Here is a 17690-nt window from a genome sequence, read left to right as displayed (position 1 = left end):
AGCTATCCCCCACAGTCTGCACATTCCCCCTAGGCCTAAGTGACCACTGATCTACTTTTTGTCTATAGATTTGCTTATTTTGGACATTTTATATAAATGGAATAAAAATACAGTCTTTTGTGACTCACTTCTTTTACTTAATATAATGTTTTCAAGGTTCATCCATATAATAGCATGTGTCAGTACTTTATTCCTTTACATGGGTGAATAATATTCCATCATATAGATAATGCCACATTTTGTTTGTCCATTCATAAGTCAGTGGACACTTGAGTTGTTTCCACCTTTTAGTTATTATGAATAATGTTACCACAAGCATTTGTGTAGAAGTTTTCATGTGGACATCTGGTTTCATTTCTCTTGATTATATACCTAGGAGTAGAATTTCTGGGTCATATGCCACTAGAAGATTTTAAGCCAAAAGTACTGTGACCTGACCTATAGTTTTTAAAGTTCTGACTTTTAAACTCTGGCTGCAGTTTTACATATGAATTGGATGAGGAAAAATAGACAAGAATGGATGTGAGATGACCAGTAAGGAAACCACTGCAGAAGAAAGGCTCATGAGAGAGAACAGTGGCTTTCACTGAGATAATGGTAGAAGAGAGAGAGAAAAGTGAATGATCTTGGCCAGGCACGGTGACTCACGTCTGTAATCCCAGCTCTTTGGGAGGCTGAGGGGGGGTGTATCACTTGAGGTCAGGAGTTCTAGACCAGCCTGGCCAACACAGTGAAATCCCGTCTCTAATAAAAATACAAAAATTAGCCAGGAGTGGTGACACACACCTGTAATCCCAGCTACTCGGGAGGCTGAGGCAGTAGAATCGCTTGAGCCTGGGAAGTGGAGGTTGCAGTGAGCCAAGATCATACCAGTGCACTCCAGCCTGGGCGACAGAGCAAGAATCCGTCTCAAAAAAAAAAAGAAAGAAAGAAAGAAATGTGAATGGTTTCAAAATATGTTTAGGAGGATAATTCCAACATGGTAGATGGAACTTATAAGGCTCCCTTGCCCTTTATAAACAGAAATTCATAGTTGAATTCAGAAGAATAATAGGGAACTCTCAGATGACAAAAGTGAAGAGTACTCAAAAGCCAGAGTAGTTTGAGTGACCCAGGGTTGGTGTCAGACCTATATGTAGACCATAAGGTCTGGACGCTCAGATTTTAATGCCGTGTGTGTAGAAAGCATGGCTGTGGACCTACTAAGGCTGCAAGTTGTAACTAAGAAACTATATTAAGCTAGAAATCTCAAAGGGTTCATGAAAAGGGTACTTAGCCCATAGCTCAAAGAAGTGGCAAGGAAGGAAATCTATACAAGGGTCAGGGTAGGGCAGACAACTCACTTGTGAGAAATTTTCACTATTCATATAGTTTAGAAATCCCAAAAGTCAAGGATTTAATACAGAAACTGTGTCTGTACTCTTGAAACTCTGGGGCCCTGGCACAAGTAAATTCAAAACCACCTTGAAGGAACACATCTGCAATCCAGAGTAAAAGACTGTAAACTGTAAAAACAGTTTCAACCAAAGATGAATTCACATAAAACATAAACACTGAAGGTCACCATGAGGGAGAGTTCTATGACAAACTCATAGATGCAGACTAACATGTAATAAAAGTTTTAAATGCAGAAAGAAACCTCAAACTATTATTGGAATAGGTAACAAGAATTACAGTTGACCAGCTGTATTGAAGATAGACACATGTATAGGAACAGTTTGGTAAATGAATCAGGAATGGTTTTTAAAGTAGAAGATTTTGCAAAATAGTATTATCTATATAGAATCTTGTTTAAATGGGAACCCACATATATAAAGCACCTAACAACAATTTATTGAGAGACTGCCATGTGCCAGGCACAGAGACATTAAGGATACAAGACCAAAGAAAACATTTTTCTGGCCGGGCGCAGTAGCTCACACCTGTAATCCCAGCACTTTGGGAGGCCGAGGCGGATGGACTACTTGATGTCTGGCGTTCAAGACCAGCCTGACCAACATGGCGACACGCCATCTCTACTAAAAAAATACAAAAAATTAGCTGGGCGTGGTGGCACGTGCCTGTAATCCCAGCTACTAAGGAGGCCGAGGCAGGAGAATCACTTGAACCTGGGACACAGAGGTTGCAGTGAGCTGAGATTGCGCCATTGCACTCCAGCCTGGGAGACAGAGCGAGACTCTGTCTCAAAAAAAAGAAAAAGAAAGAAAACATTTTTTCTACACTTGAGGATATAACTATTATGGGAAGTCAAATAAGTACGTCAAATATTATTGTACAATTGTTAAGTGCTGTGGTAAAGGTATGTATAGATTGCTATGAGAGCATAGAGGAGGGGAATCTAAATTAGATTGAATAGGGTGACAAGGAAGGCCTACCAGAGGAGGTAACTGGAGTTGAATTTTGAAAAGCAACTTTAAGTTAACTATAAGTAGTAATAGGAGGATGGTATTTGAGAGGAAACATGAGAAATTCAAGAAACAAACAAGTTCAGAATGCCTGAAGCTGGGAGAAGGTGAGGCCAGGCTAGCATTTCTGAAAGTGTCTTTTGTGGAAACAGATTTAGATGAAGGAAAAAAAAAAGTATGCTGTGGCTAAATGAATTTGGGAACAATGGATTAAACAAAATTAAATAGGATCACTCAAAAGCCTTCTTAGGGTCATTCCTCTCTGGGGAGTGGGGAGAGTGGGACATGGGAGTGGTTAGGGAATTTGCAGCATTTTCCAAATTTCTGAGTCCATCTAATAGTTTTGTTTTGTTTTTCAAAGAAACCCAAGACTGGTCTTCCACTGGAGAAACTTTGGAAATTGTCAAGCTAGAGAGGTAGGCAGGAACCAAATCATGTAGATTTTTGTCTGTACTATGCTAAGAAATTTGAATTTCTAGTCTCAAAGCTATGGAATACAATTGAGGGATTTCCAGCAGGGGAATGACTTGATCAAATAAAACATATCATTTAAGCCTTTACAGAATTAAAGCTATTTAGTTTCTCTGGCTAGACAAGCATAAACTGAAAGAAAAAAAAATCAGATGTTTTGAAAACAGCTAAATTTTCCTTCTGAAAGAGGATGCTGGATGCTAATTCTACTTTTGAAGCTGGAGCTTTCTCTGTAATCAGCTCATTGTGGAAGCATTTTGACTCCTACTGGGAAACCTTGATAAAAGCCTGAAGCCTGTGTTCACAGGTCCAATTTCAAACAATTAGTGAGCATTGGGATAAATGTGGCTTTAAAACTGGCCACAGCAAGACCAAAGTAGTAGAAGGTTCTCTCTCAGAAATAATCTCCATTTGCAGTGTAATTAAAGCACTTCAGTTGGGGAGTGGGTTTTACCATTAAATTGCACAGCTGGCTCTCCTTTTCTGAGAATGTTTTATCTTAAGAGGGGATAAGTGGGTATGTGCATACCAGTTGGCCAATGATCAGTCTCAGCTTTACACCTTTGTGCTAACAGTTCTTTACTCAGTTTAACTGCAGATATGTTGCTAAATGAACAAAGCTAGATATAAAAGAATACATTATGATGCCAAATAGTAATAAACATGGAAATGTTAATATTGGATTTTTGGGTGTATTATGGATACTTTTTATTTTTATTTTTTCTGTATTTTCCAAAGTTCCAGAATGATAAAGGATTACTGTTATTATGGGGCAGAGGGAGCAGGAGGGCATGAAGGGATATTAATTATAGGGACAACAGTCTTTCTTATAATGTAAATCTGTGAAGAAGGCCATGATCGTTGAAGAGTAAATATAATAGAGATTCAAGGTTTGCAGGATTCTAGATAATTTATGGTTTTGCATACATAGTACAGAATTTCTAAAACAAGTTCTGTTCTTATTCCTTTTTGAGAAGGGCATAATCTTAGATTTGTGAAGTTCCTTTTTTCCCCCCTGAAAAGCTCAAGTGTGCTTAAATGTATTCTCTTTATAAGATGGAAAGGAATAGAACATATGCTCCCTATTTTACAAATGGGAATGCTGAGGCCCTAAGAGCATAGAGTCATTTGCTTAATATGACACTCTGAGTCAGAAGCACAGTAGAGACCATCACCTAGGCCTTCTTTTCCTCCTCATTGAATTCACTGACCATTTCTTCTATTGAATTTAAGTATTATCCATTCAGAATAAAGGTTTTGACTCAGAGGCCAGTCCACAGCTCAGAATGCAACAGTCTCTATCTTTAGGGCTTTCTGATAACTGCCATTCAGTCTTTGGATTGCTTGTGAGAATTATAGAAACCAGCAAGGTCATCTGATTATAAAGGGACTGATTTGACAGGATAGAAATGGCAAGTGGCAAGCTGTTGGCAGATAGCTCTGGAGAAATACCAGGGCCAGGCAGCAGCTGTCACAATAGGGTAGTGGTTGGGTTCATTTTCCAAAGCTCCAAGTTTTCCTTAGCAACAAAATGTAAACAATTCCCATTGCTAATATTAGAGTCTAATAGTGTCTGCCTTTGATTCTTTTGTTTTTCCTTTAGCTTTTTCTCTCTCACCCAACCCTGAATTTTACCTCTTTTTTAATGGTGCTCTTTCTTTTCTTTGTAGAAATGGTTAAAAATAGTTTTTCTCCACAATAAGCTAAAATTGTCTTTCCCAAATAGCTCACATTACATATGACTCTGCTTTGCTTGGTCAAGACACAGTGAGTACTGGCTGAGTCATATATACCACACTTATGGACCTTCTTCAGTCCCTTGGGGTCTTTATAAGCTAGGTAATTATACCTACTAATGTGAAGCTGTCAGCAGATTAATTTGGCATCATCTTTGGAATGTTCAAAATTTAAACCAAGAATTTAAACTCTGAGTTATGGTTTTTAAAAGTCATTTGATTTGTTCCCCTGTGTCCAAGCTAAAGACTGGCAGTTGTCAATTCAAAAAGGTACTCTAGAAAAGAGGTTCCACAAACGACTCCAATCTTTCTCCATTTTTGTTCTAAAGTGATTAGTTATCTAAAAGTCTGCGGCCATGCTGCCACTACCAAGTTTTTTCTCTACCGATAGAAATAAGCTCTCTCTTCCTAGGTATGAATATTGAACAAGAAGAGAGTGAAACATATGTAGCAGTGGGTACATTTTCTACTATATTACCATTCTGGAGGTCTCTGGATTGCTTATAGAATTAGGATTATGCTGTGGGACTCTGAACAATTATGGAATAGAAAGAAAACAGGCGATTCTTTTAGTGCTTTGGCCCTAATCCTTAGGTAGCAAAATGACAAGAGGCTTTACCAGGCTGAATATGCCTTACAAACAAACTGCTTTCAGTGTCATATGGCACTTCTATGTAATTTTTTTTCAGAATATGTCTCTTTGAAATAATAGTGATGATATGTTGCTGCCTGAGAGATGAGGCTACCCCTAGATAACTGTGAATGGCTAGACTTAGTGGGAAATGCACAGGATTGATTTAAGAGTTCCAGTTCAAATGGGGCATGGTGGCTGACACCTGTAATCCCAGCTGCTTGAGAGGCTGAGGCAGGAGGATCACTTGATGCCAGGAGCTCAAGACCAGCCTGGGCAATATAGTGAGATCCCCATCTCTTTAAAAAAAAAAAAAAAAAGAATAGTCCAGTTCAGCCTTTTATATGTGTGATTTTGGTTAAATAAATCAAGTTCCGTTTCTGACTCTTTCCTCATATGTAAAAAAGGGATAATGCTTACCTTGTTTGCATGTATATGAGGATTAGAAATAATTTACGAGTAACCTAGATTTTCCCAAATCTATCTCATGGAGCTATTGTGAGGATCAAATGAGACAGACTACGTGAAAGTGCTTTGCAAACTACAAAACAATTTAGAGATATATATGACAATTATTTATGTCATTACTAGTGAAATGCTTTTTTGACTTTCATTAAGATCCATTCCTAGCTTCTCCAGAGCTAATACATTTGGAAATAAGATCCACCCTTAAAATGCTAAATATTAATACCATTTTAGATTTTAGGTTGTTTTATTTAATTTTTAAACCCTACATGCTATAGGGATTCCATATCTCAAGTTTAGAAGACTTAATTTTTAAATTTAAGCTCACTTGTCCTGCCTCTGATCTCCTTACCAATTATTTATAATGTTATACATTATTTTCTGCAGCCCTAAGGGAAAATCTCCATTGTGGTGACATAGTAAGTGGCAGCCATACACAGGTACCTTCGTATGCCTTTTCTCCCCTCACCAAGCAGTGTCTAGGAATCTAAGCATTTGAACATTTATTTGAGGCAAGAGCTAGTGAGCTGAATGTGATAATGGTAGCAGTTGACCCTTGCAGGAAAGTTTGAGCCTGGGCCTCCTATCCCAGTGATATTCGTTATGCTAAAAATATCAGTAATTCCCTCCCACAGATTCCTTTCCTGCCTAAGTTAGTGAGGTCAATTTCTGTTGTTTTGCAAACAAGTACACTCTATACTATGCAGTAGTGGATATTTTTGATACTAGGATGAGCATGTTTTAAAATTGGTTATAGTGACGATTGCATAAATCTGAATATACTAAAAATCTTTAAATGGTACACCTAATGGGCGTGTGAATTATGTCTCAATAAAGCTGTTTAAAAATAACATTAGTACTGTTTATCTCCACCAAACAGTTCTGGGAAGGGAGGCCTGGATGGTGTCTACTAAGAGTTAAAGCAATGAGATTTAGAGCCTTGAATGAAAGAGTCTATTTTCTTTTTTTCCGTATTTCTGTTGCTAAACACGGCTGTTGCCAACACCATCTCACTTCATTTTCCAGAGACAAGGGCATTTGTCATGCCTTTCTCAGCCCACCACTTAACAGTTCAGGAGTGGAAGCTTAAAGTGTTTCCCCCTCCCCCTCAGGACACGTGCATTTCCTTATGTAGCAGAACCTCTGGTAGTTCTATCCCAGTTCCCAGCCACTTCAGAGTGAAGACAGTCACCCAACATCTGCTACTAAAAGCCCTTATCAGCCATGTTTTTGTGGTTAATCTCCTTCTGATAAAGTGGTTCATTTTTCAGAGCTGTGAATATTGGTGACATGTAGGAGGGACCAAAATTTTGAGCCCTCATTCAACCCTCCCTTCTCTTTTATCAGTTGATTTTCCCATGTTAGAAAAGGACAGTTGCTGGTAGAATCTCATAAAATGGGCTCCAGTGTTTAGAGAAGGACAGTCAGAGGAGTGGCCACCTGTTTGTTGAAAATTGGGCTTCTGGGAAAGTTGCTGCACAGGTGTGTGGCAAGGTGTGTCTGAGGTAGCTTGACCTGCTCTCACCTGGAATGATTTGATCTGGCAATAGAGTTCCTTGCCATTCCTGGTTTTATGGAAATCAGAGGCACAGGAAGTTGATCTGGGTGTTCTGGGGAATTGAGACAAGCCTCTGCCATAGTTTGTTAGCACTCTCTGTGTTTGGAGGCTAACTCCAATGTGCTGAGTTGAGACATCAGCAAGTGCTGGGCCTGGAATGTCAGAAGCAGCAGGTAAAATTTCTTTGTTTGATAGCTTTAATGTCCTAGATGCATGTTTCTTTGGGAAACTGGCTTGGTTGCATACTTTGATTTGGTGGTATGGTTGGGGAAGTGGGAGAAAGCAAGTGGTAAAAATAAGATATAACCAGTTTGGAACTTTTCTAGTGTTTCTTCACATTCCTAATGAATTTAAACATGTGCACTGACTTATAAAGATCAGACCCAAAAGATTAGGGTAGCAGAGGACAATTAAGAGTTTCAAGAAGTAGAAACATGCTTCTCTTTTTCAACTGGAATTGGCACTGTTATTCTTAAGTTGGATAGTAAGATACAGGTGATGGTTTATTATTCTTTATATCTTTTTTGTTTGCCTTAAATATTATATAATATATGTTTTAAATAAGTAAAACAGAAAAAAGCATTGTTGGATATTTAGGGCAATTACAGAAAGAAGCTCATTTACGTAGGTGAAGGAGCAGATTGCAACTTGACTTGGCCTTTGAAATTATAAAATGAAGAGACTAGTTCAATCAGGTATGGGTAAAAGTTATTTACTTACTACACACTCTACAATCAGATTGAATATTAATGGAAGTTAATGTTTTTCTATGTATATAAGATGAGAAGTTTCCTAGTTGATCTTGTTCAGAGGACCAGTTTCTGGACAGAATTCAAACACATGCTGAATCAGGCACTATAGAAAATCCTGCTGATCGTTAGTCATTTTAGTTCTGTAGAGAGAGCACTCACCAAACTCTGAATTCAGCCTACCCAGGACTATACTTTTCTCTCTATTTTTCTTATCCCTTTCTCTCAACTCTTCTTCCTGGTAATTGCGTCACTTTACTCAGGTAGAAAGATTAGGCCTATTTCCTGTACATTTTACTTTCATGACCCTCTTCCTTTGTCCATGCGTGACCTTCTTTGTGGAATAGTTTTTTCTCACCTTCTCTGCTTAACAAAATTGTATTCATACTGTAAGAACTCCTGCAAATTAAAACCCACTACTGACTACCCTGCTACACCCCAGCCCCAGGCTAAAACTAGTATTCTCTCTTCAGTGTTCTTTTTTTGTACCACTGTCTTAGGATTGGTTTACTAATTAATTAAATGGTATGTTGTTGCTTTTCATTACTACATTCTGAGCTTCTTGAGGGTGCTTTTTAATTGGGTTTTCTTCACAGAGCCTAATACATAGTAGATGATGGGTAAATGTTTATTGAATAAAATTATTTCTCAAATGAAAATAAGGCCATGTGTAGTGATCTTCTATGCCCATAAGATGGCAGCAGAAGAATGTCTGTTGATCTACTTGAGTGTGAAGCTAGCAAAGACTGTTTTGTGTTTGGATGAGTTCGCACATGAGCCTTTCTATCCCATTCCATTTAAGTGTTTTAATATAGGGAATGCAGATTTTTTTTGGCACATGAAGGCCCTTTGTGCACTTTCACCCTGGCACTTCTTCACACAAGAGCAACAGGTACAAGGTATAAAGCTCCCTGGATTGCAAGAGAGGATACCTAGTTTACTCTCCAGCTAAGCCCACAATTTATGCCTTCTCAGGCAAGCCATTTAACTTCTCTTGTTCAGTTTCTTACTCAGCTAATTGGTGGAGTTAGGAGATCTATAGGGAATATTAGATTATAAAATAATAGCATTCTAAGTCATCAGTGACTGCCTTAGTTATGTGCTCAATATTGTGTTAAAAACTGTGAGTATCATAAAAAAGGGACATGCCCTACGTGCTGTCATGATCCAAGACATCAAATGTACACATAGTAAGGCATGAGTGTATATTAAGGAATAATATATCCTTGAGAGCAAAATTGTGTTTAGGTAGGTATATTAAGAGTTCAGAGAAGATGAATGGTATAGGATGGAGTAGTCAGAAGGGGCTTCATGGAGCCAGAGGAGATTGAGTTGGCCTTTAAGTATATGAAAGGTTTAAATGCTGTAAGAGAATTAATGTTTTTGAAAACTTACTATATGCCAAGTACCCTGCTAGATGCATTTAATCTTTCTAACTTTGTCAGATAAGTAATATTCTTTTCTTAATTCACATAAGAGAATGCATTGAGGCTCAGCTAGGTTAAGGAATCTGTCCACAGTCACAGAATTTGTAATGAAAAGCCAGAATTCAAAACCAGGTCTTTTGGACTTTGAGGCCCATGCTTGCTCTTCTACACTTCCAAGAAAATGTGTCCAAGGGGTCAGTCTTCATTGGATATTTGTATACCATGAGCTTGGCAATATAAGCACAATGGTTAGAATCTCTAGATATTTGAAGGGGAGGTAGAACTTCTAGGAAATGAGTCTTTGTATAGGGAAATATCACTTCTGAAAGTGAAGCAAATTGAAAACTTGCTAGCCTCTCTGAAATCTAGATGGGAAATAGGGTATTTTTGTTTTGAGAACCAAATGAGAGGTTGTCTTATGGGTTATCTGGCTGTCCAGGGTTGGCTGAGGTTGCTGAATATAAGAAGCTTATCTTTGGGAGAGTTCCAGAGCCTTGGGCAGGCATATTTCTATTTTAAGAAGTATTTTTAAAAATGGAATTGGCTGACAGCAATTACCTGAAGGCTTGTTTCTGGTTCTTCTTTAAACAGTGATTTTTCTTCCTCTTCCTCAGAATCTCTTAGATAATACTGAATAGTATACTTACCTAGCTTTTAAATTTATTTTTTCTAAGGAAATCTAGTCTTCTAACCTGATAAAGGGAACTAGAGTATGATTCACAGTCCTTGCGCACTTGTGCTGAAAATGGCTCATTAATCATTGACGTGTAAATAAAGTATAGTAATAGCTCAAGAATCCTTTGAGAACTGAATTTCTTTATAATGAAACTGACAGTGTCTAATAGAACACTTAGCATACAAAATTCATAAACATTGGGAAGCAAAACTGCAAGTTTAGCTCTATTACAAAAATACACCTGCACAATGATTTTATTTGTCCTTGACAGTTGTTTATTTTTCCTGTTGTAATAGGATTCACCTTTGACCCTGCACTGCTCTCTAGGGTTACCATATCTCACTCTTCCCTTCACTGTTAGTCTTGAAACAGTCTTCCAATTTCACTTTATCCATTTCCTGGCCTTCTATTCATTGTTCAACATATTGAAATAGAAATTCTGCCCCACCCCCCAATCCAGTGAATTTTTTCTGGCAAAGAGCTCTGTAAACTTCGTAATTACTAAATTCCTTAGTCACTTCGTCTTTTATCTTGAATCCTGGCAGTAATTTATAATGTTGACTATTGCCTTCCTAAATTTTTATTCTACCATAACCTCTCTGATATTATTCTTTCCTTCTACCTTTTCTGATTGCTCCTTCTTTGTGTTCTTTTTAGCCCTTTTTCTTCTGTAAACACCTTAGGTATTGTTCCTTAGGCTTCCTTCTTTTCTCTCCTTAGGACTCTCCCTAGCTGACATCCATTCTGATTGCTGCAGCTTGCACTCAGATCTCTCTCTCCAGCTCAAACTTCTTTGCAGAAGTTCATTGTACTACATGTAAAGGACTTACTTAGGACAGTGCCTAACTTCATGTAGGCACTCCATAACAATAGCCATTTCTGGCTGTTACTTTATCTCCTTATTTTGTATTTCCTTTATTTATCTATTTAAAGTATTGTTATAGGCATGTATTTCTGTAGGGAATAAGCAAACAGGTAAACCAAATCTTTCTTTCCTCTAGCCTTAAAAAGGCAAGAGAAAGTCTTTGTTCTCGCTTTTTTTTTTTTAGAAATCTCTTTGCTAATTGTCTTACGTGTCACCCAACTGAGAACTTGGAAGTCAAACTAGAAGGCTTTTCATTCGTTACTTCTCATATTTAGTCTGTCACCAAGTCTTGTCTGTCATTCTCCTTAAGAATCCTTCAATTCCATCCTCTCCTCTCTTTCTGTTAACTCAGGCCCTCCTAACTGGGCCTTCCTCTCCCCTGCCCCAACCCACCATTCCACCATCTACAGTGCAGCATTAGTGATCTTTCTTATATGCAAATCTCATCCAGTCACTGTCTCCTACTTAAAATCTGAGAATGGTCCTGCAAACAATGTTGTCCTCCCTTGTTTTCTAGAAAGTCTCTCTCTTTTTTTTTTTTTTTATTATACTTTAAGTTTTAGGGTACATGTACAGAACGTGCAGGTTTGTTACATACGTATACATGTGCCATGTTGGTGTGCTGCACCCATTAACTCGTCATTTAGCATTAGGTATATCTCCTAATGCTATTCCTCCACTCTCCCCCTACCCCGCAACAGGCCCCGGTGTGTGATGTTCCCCTTCCTGTGTCCATGTGTTCTCATTGTTCAGTTCCCACCTATGAGTGAGAACATGCGGTGTTTGGTTTTTTGTCCTTGCAATAGTTTGCTGAGAATGATGATTTCCAGCTTCATCCATGTCCCTACAAAGGACATAAACTCATCATTTTTTATGGCTGCATAGTATTCGGTGGTGTGTATGTGCCACATTTTCTTAATCCAGTCTATCATTGTTGGACATTTGGGTTGGTTCCAAGTCTTTGCTATTGTGAATAGTGCCGCAGTAAACATACACGTGCATGTGTCTTTATAGCAGCATGATTTATAATCCTTTGGGTATATACCCAGTAATGGGATGGCTGGGTCAAATGGTATTTCTAGTTCTAGATCCCTGAGGACTCACCACACTGACTTCCACAATGGTTGAACTAGTTTACAGTCCCACCAACAGTGTAAAAGTGTTCCTGTTTCTCCACATCCTCTCCAGCACCTGTTGTTTCCTGACTTTTTAATGATCGCCATTCTAACTGGTGTGAGATGGTATCTCACTGTGGTTTTGATTTGCATTTCTCTGATGGCCTGTGATGATGAACATTTTTTCATGTGTTTTTTGGCTGCATAAGAGTCTTCTTTTGAGAAGTGTCTGTTCATATCCTTTGCCCACTTTTTGATGGGGTTGTTTGTTTTTTTCTTGTAAATGTGTTTGAGTTCATTGTAGATTCTGGATATTAGCCCTTTGTCAAGATGAGTAGGTTGCAAAACTTTTCTCCCATTTTGTAGGTTGCCTGTTCACTCTGACGGTGGTTTCTTTTGCTGTGCAGAAGCTCTTTAGTTTAATTAGATCCCATTTGTCAATTTTGGCTTTTGTTGCCGTTGCTTTTGGTGTTTTAGTCATAAAGTCCTTGCCCATGCCTATCTCCTGAATGGTATTGCCTAGGTTTTCTTCTAGGGTTTTTATGGTTTTAGGTCTAACATGTAAATCTTTAATCCATCTTGAATTAATTTTTGTATAAGGTGTAAGGAAGGGATCCAGTTTCAGCTTTCTACATATGGGTAGCCAGTTGTTTTCTAGGAAGTCTCTTATTCTCTTTAGATTCTGCCCAGATCACCCCCTTGCAACATTTTATTCCTGATACTCCTCAGATTTCCTCTCCAGAGCTATCTCTTTTTGGCAATTTTTGTCTTAAATTTTAATTATCAGTACTTAATATGTCCAACTCCCTTACAAGATCTTGCTTCAGAACAAAGCATTTGGAATAGGTAAAGAAGAGAAAAGTGGTGGCTGGGCACGGTGGCTCATGCCTGTAATCCCAGCAGTTTGGGAGGCTGAGGCGGGTGGATCACCTGAGGTCAGGAGTTCGAGACCAGCCTGGCCAACATGGTGAAATCCCGTCTCTACTAAAAATACAAAAAATTAGCCAGGCGTGGTGGTGCTTGCCTGTAGTCCTAGCTACTCAAGAGGCTGAGTCGTTTGAACCCAGGAGGCAGAGGTTGCAGTGACCACTGCACTTCAGCCTGGGTGACAGAGCAAGACTCTGTCTCAAAAAAAAAGAAAAGAAGGGTAAAATGGGAAACTGGTTGAATAGAATGAACAAAATGAGCGCATGAACCAATACACTATTGACCAAACTTTAAAAATGGTAAATAAATATGTAGGGAATTAGGGTCAACTCTAAAACAAAACTGAATAGCTCAGATTCTGAATTTCATCCATAACCTTAATTTAGTTCAATAATTGTTTTATAGTACCTAATAAAGTGTAGGCACAATGCTAAATTTTAATGATGTAGTGATAAAGAGTAGTCCATACCTTCCTAGAACTTCGAGAATGGTGGTTAGTTGTGGGTAGAATAGCACTTTTTGTGTTATAATCTACAGTTTAGTATAGTGGCCAACATCTGACTTAATGAGCTAAGGCAGTTGTTGGTTTACATATTACTTTCTAGTGTGAGAAAAAGTCACTGTGTTTCTTCAACAATGAGTTTTAAAAATAACTATTGGGTACTAGGCTTAGTACCTGGGTGATGAAATAATCTGTACAACAAACTCTGTGACATGAGTTTACCTATATAAATAAATAAAAAATAAAAGTTAAAGAAAATTTTCCTTAGGCTAGGACTGGGGTGACTACCAAGTAGCATGAGTGAGTTTTGGAGGGTGACAGAATTGTTCTGTATCTTGATTACAGTGATGGTTATGAGACTTTCTGCATTTGTCAAAACTCGAACTCACAGACCTATATGCTAAAAAGGGCAAATTTTACCATATGTAAACTTACCTCAGGAAACCTGACTCAAAAAAGAAAAAAAAAATATGCCACTGAGTCTTAAAGGAATTTGATTCATCTGCAAAGTAGGGTAATTGGAAAGTGAAAATAATGGACTTACTTTAGAGGCTTTCTCTGAAGATAAATCTAATTTAGGTCTTTTAGGGAGTTATTTCTTTCTAGATCCTTTCCTTCATAATCTGAGCTAATGGAAAGTTCAGAAATCCCTGAAATTGCTAGCCAAATTTTGTGTATACGTAAGTGCTTTTTTAGGGGTAGGAGATTACATTTCTTATTTGATTGTTAAAGATGGGTTAGATTTCAATAACAGTTAAGAACTGCAGGTCTAAGAGCTTTTCTGCTTTCCCAGATACCCCCTTTTTCCCCATTGGAGGCCATCCTAGTGATTACAGGAGATGGAGACCAATTTCTAGGAGTTGGTGAGAGTAGACGAGTCTGTGAATCTACTGGTCATATACAGAGAGTCCACCTGTGCTAACACAGGTCTTTTTCTGATTGCCTACTTACGCAAGCTAGAACTCCTTTTTCTACCACTTCTGACCTCTATTCTCTCTCTTTGCCCCCTATGGCTGACCAATTTTTTTCTGGCATATTTAGCTTCCTTTAGTATTTAGCATATACTGAGGAGTACCTGTGCTTTCTGTATCACTATGAACTATGGTAATAAAAAAAAGTGTGAAATACAAATACATCTCTTTTATATATATCTTACTGTTTGGAACAGTCCTTTAAATATTGATGATCATTTTTCAAAGTTAAAAGTTGCTAACCTTAACTTTTAAAAAGTTTACAAAATTTCCCACAATAACTGTATTTTAAATAGAAAATTAAAATTGCCTGTATTATCACCATCAGCAGTATCACTGCTAACATCTTTATATATTTTATTTATTTTGAGATCATGCTGTATATGGTTTTTTCTTTTAAAAGATTATTGGCCAGGTGCAGTGGCTTATGCCTGTAATACTAGCACTTTGGGAGGCAGAGGTGGGAGAATCACTTGCACTCAGGAGTTTGAGACAAGCCTGGGCAACATAGTGAGACCTCATCTCTACAGAGAATTATAAAGAAAAAAAAAATTTAGCCAGGCGTGGTAGCCTGTGCCTATAATCCCAGCTACTCAAGTGGCTGATGTGGGAGGATCACTTGAGCCCAGGAGGTCGAGGCTGTGGTGAGCTATCATCATGCCAGCTGTACTCCAGCCTAGGTGGCAGAGCAAGACCTCATCTCAAAAAAAAAAAAAAAAAAAAATGAAAACAAAAAGTTACTAAATGTCACAAACACCCAATCTCTCCATCTTCTGGTCTGATCAAATCCCAATGTTTGCCGTATTTGCTTCAGTTATTAAGAATAAAATATAGTTAAGCCCCTGTGTATCTCTCCTCAGTCTCATCCCTTGACTCTCTCCCTAAAATTAATCACTATCCTGAATTTGCTATTTATCATTCTCAAATTTTTATCACTATTATTTTTCATTTGCATACTTATATAATTCTTTTACATGTTTTAATACTTTATATAAATGGTATAACCTGCACGCATCATTCTGAAACTTGCTCTTGTCACTTAGCATTCTGTTTGTTCATTCTAAATGCTTATTTTAGTCCATTGTACAATTATACCACAGTTTTTGTTTTTTTCCTGTGCTGATGGACATTTAGGTATTTAGTTCTTTTTTTTTCTTCCCCTAATACTAACGATGCTGCTGTTTACATTCTTGTTCATGTTTCTTCACACAAACGTGCAAGAGTTTCTCAATGGTATTTGTTTCCAAATGGAATTTCCGGGTCTATAGAGTAAGTGCATCTTCACTGGACACTGCCTGATTGCTGTCCTCTTTACTCTCACCAGCAATGTACATGAGTTTCTAATTCTTTACAACTAGGTTAGACTTGAAATGTTTTTTTTTTTTTTTTTTTTTTTTGCTGCTGCTTTTTTTGTAATCTAAGGAAGATGAAATAATTTCTCATTTTAATTTGCATTTTTTTTATTACTAGTGAAACAACATATTCTCTTATGTTTATATGCTTTTCTGGTTTCCTTTTTTGTGAATTTCCTGATTATGTATTTTGTTGATTTTGTTGTTGTCATTAGGTTGGTTCTTTTTTAAAAAATGGGTAAAAGTTTTTTATATATTCCAGATATGAATATTTTGGAACTTATGTATATATAGTACTTTTTAGTTTGTCTTTTAATGTCTATAATATTTTATCATATGAACGTTCTTTATTTAACCATTCCCCTTATTGTTTGATATATAGGTTATTTCCATATACATTTTGTGTGTTTAATTTCTTGGGCTATCTTAAAAAAAAAATGAGTGGTGGTGCTGAATTTGTCTTGGTCTACTTTGTAGTAAATGATAAATATTTGAGGCAGTTGGCCAGGTGCAGCTGGTATTGCTGATGTGTGTGAAATACAGCAGCACTCACTGGCCTTGTTGGTGCTTGAATCTGCCATCTTACCATCAGTAACACTTGTTCTGACCAGTGAACTAACTGTAAAGTGACCTACGTAAGTAAAAACATTGTCATTGTGAAAGTGGCTTTGGCACTTGAGACTGGCATGTTTTTAATGGAACAAATGTTCAGATAGAAAAGAATTCAAGATGATATAGTAGTTATCTAAGGTAGGTCACAGAAACACCAGACTCACACTTTCTCTAAAGCAAAAGGACATCTCTGAGCCGTAGCTTGGTGATATATAACAGCGTCTAGAGCAGGGATCAGCAAATGTTTTCTGCAAAGCACCAGATAGTAAATATTTTAGACTTTTCAAGCCACATGGTTTCTGTTGCAGCTGCTCCCTTCTGCTGGTGTAGCACAGCAAGCAGTAGTCACACAGCCTTGCCCATTCATTTATGTGTTGTCTGTGACTGCTTTGGCCTCACAACAGAGCTGTTGAGTAGGCCTGCAAAACCTGAAAGATTTACTGTTTGGCCCTTTACAGAGAAAATTTGCTGACTTCAGCCCCTGCAAACTCAGCACTCTTGACATTTGGGGCCAGTTAATTATAGGTCTAGATTCAAGAAATGCTTAGTTTGGCTGAGGGAAATTCTTTTTTAAAAAATTCTTAATGGAATTGTAGCTTTGATTGGTTGCTTAAACATCAGCTCTGATCTCAGCAAATTAGAGAGGCCAAAAATGACACATGAGCATTTGAATGCAGTTGTCCTAAACTATGAAATCAGATCATATTTTGATATGTGACACATATTAGATCTAGAAATCTTCCTGATCTGTAGCCAGCTTATCAAATTGAGTGGTATGTACACTCTTTCTCTATCTAGGTTTAACCCATTTATAGCAGATAGGAAATTTGTTCCTGCATTTCTGTGTGTCAGGTGTTCCTTTTTTATCTATCTCTTCACAGCTGTTGGCATTTGCCAGCTGGCTATGCCTGAGCCTCAAGTGAGGCAGTATTTACAGCTCAGTTGGATGGATGCAGCAACTAGGGTAGCTCAAGGGCAGATGAAATAGGATCCAGAATGAGAATGCTGCATCTCTCTTTGCTCTGTCTTCTTTCACATGAGGAAGAATTTCTCTCTCTCCCCTCCCTGTCAAATGAGAAATAGTATTGATTGGTTTGGTACAGTGTATAAAACATGCATCTAATGGAATGTTATTTTGGGAACTATTAGCAGCATTGGCTCTGCCGAGGCCCAAGATTTTGCCTTCTTTCCTTTTTCTCCTCCCCTTCCTTCTCCTCCTCCGTAGTAG

At 37.8% G+C, this 17690-nt stretch overlaps 2 protein-coding genes across 20 annotated transcripts in view; one reads left to right on the top strand and one right to left on the bottom strand.

The window, feature by feature from the left end:
* SYT2 (synaptotagmin 2) overlaps window positions 1-17690 on the bottom strand; it is a 527556-nt gene that overhangs the window by 272991 nt on the left and 236875 nt on the right. The window lies entirely within an intron of this gene.
* PPP1R12B (protein phosphatase 1 regulatory subunit 12B) overlaps window positions 1-17690 on the top strand; it is a 237618-nt gene that overhangs the window by 105034 nt on the left and 114894 nt on the right. For 2 of the 19 annotated variants that reach the window (XR_008510709.1, XM_054523072.1), the window contains one exon: window positions 2767-2821. The exons of the other annotated variants lie outside the window; for them this stretch is intronic. Coding sequence is in view for 1 of the 2 variants with exons in the window: in XM_054523072.1 (XP_054379047.1) it covers window positions 2767-2821 (55 nt within the window). In the remaining variant the exon portion in view is untranslated. The remainder of the gene's footprint in view (window positions 1-2766; window positions 2822-17690) is intronic. 19 annotated transcript variants of the gene reach the window in all.

Source organism: Pongo abelii, chromosome 1 (genome assembly GCF_028885655.2).
Source record: "Pongo abelii isolate AG06213 chromosome 1, NHGRI_mPonAbe1-v2.0_pri, whole genome shotgun sequence".
Classification (NCBI taxonomy): domain Eukaryota; kingdom Metazoa; phylum Chordata; class Mammalia; order Primates; family Hominidae; genus Pongo; species Pongo abelii.
Note: the sequence above shows the minus strand (reverse complement) of the source record. Positions and strands in the feature narration are given on the sequence as shown.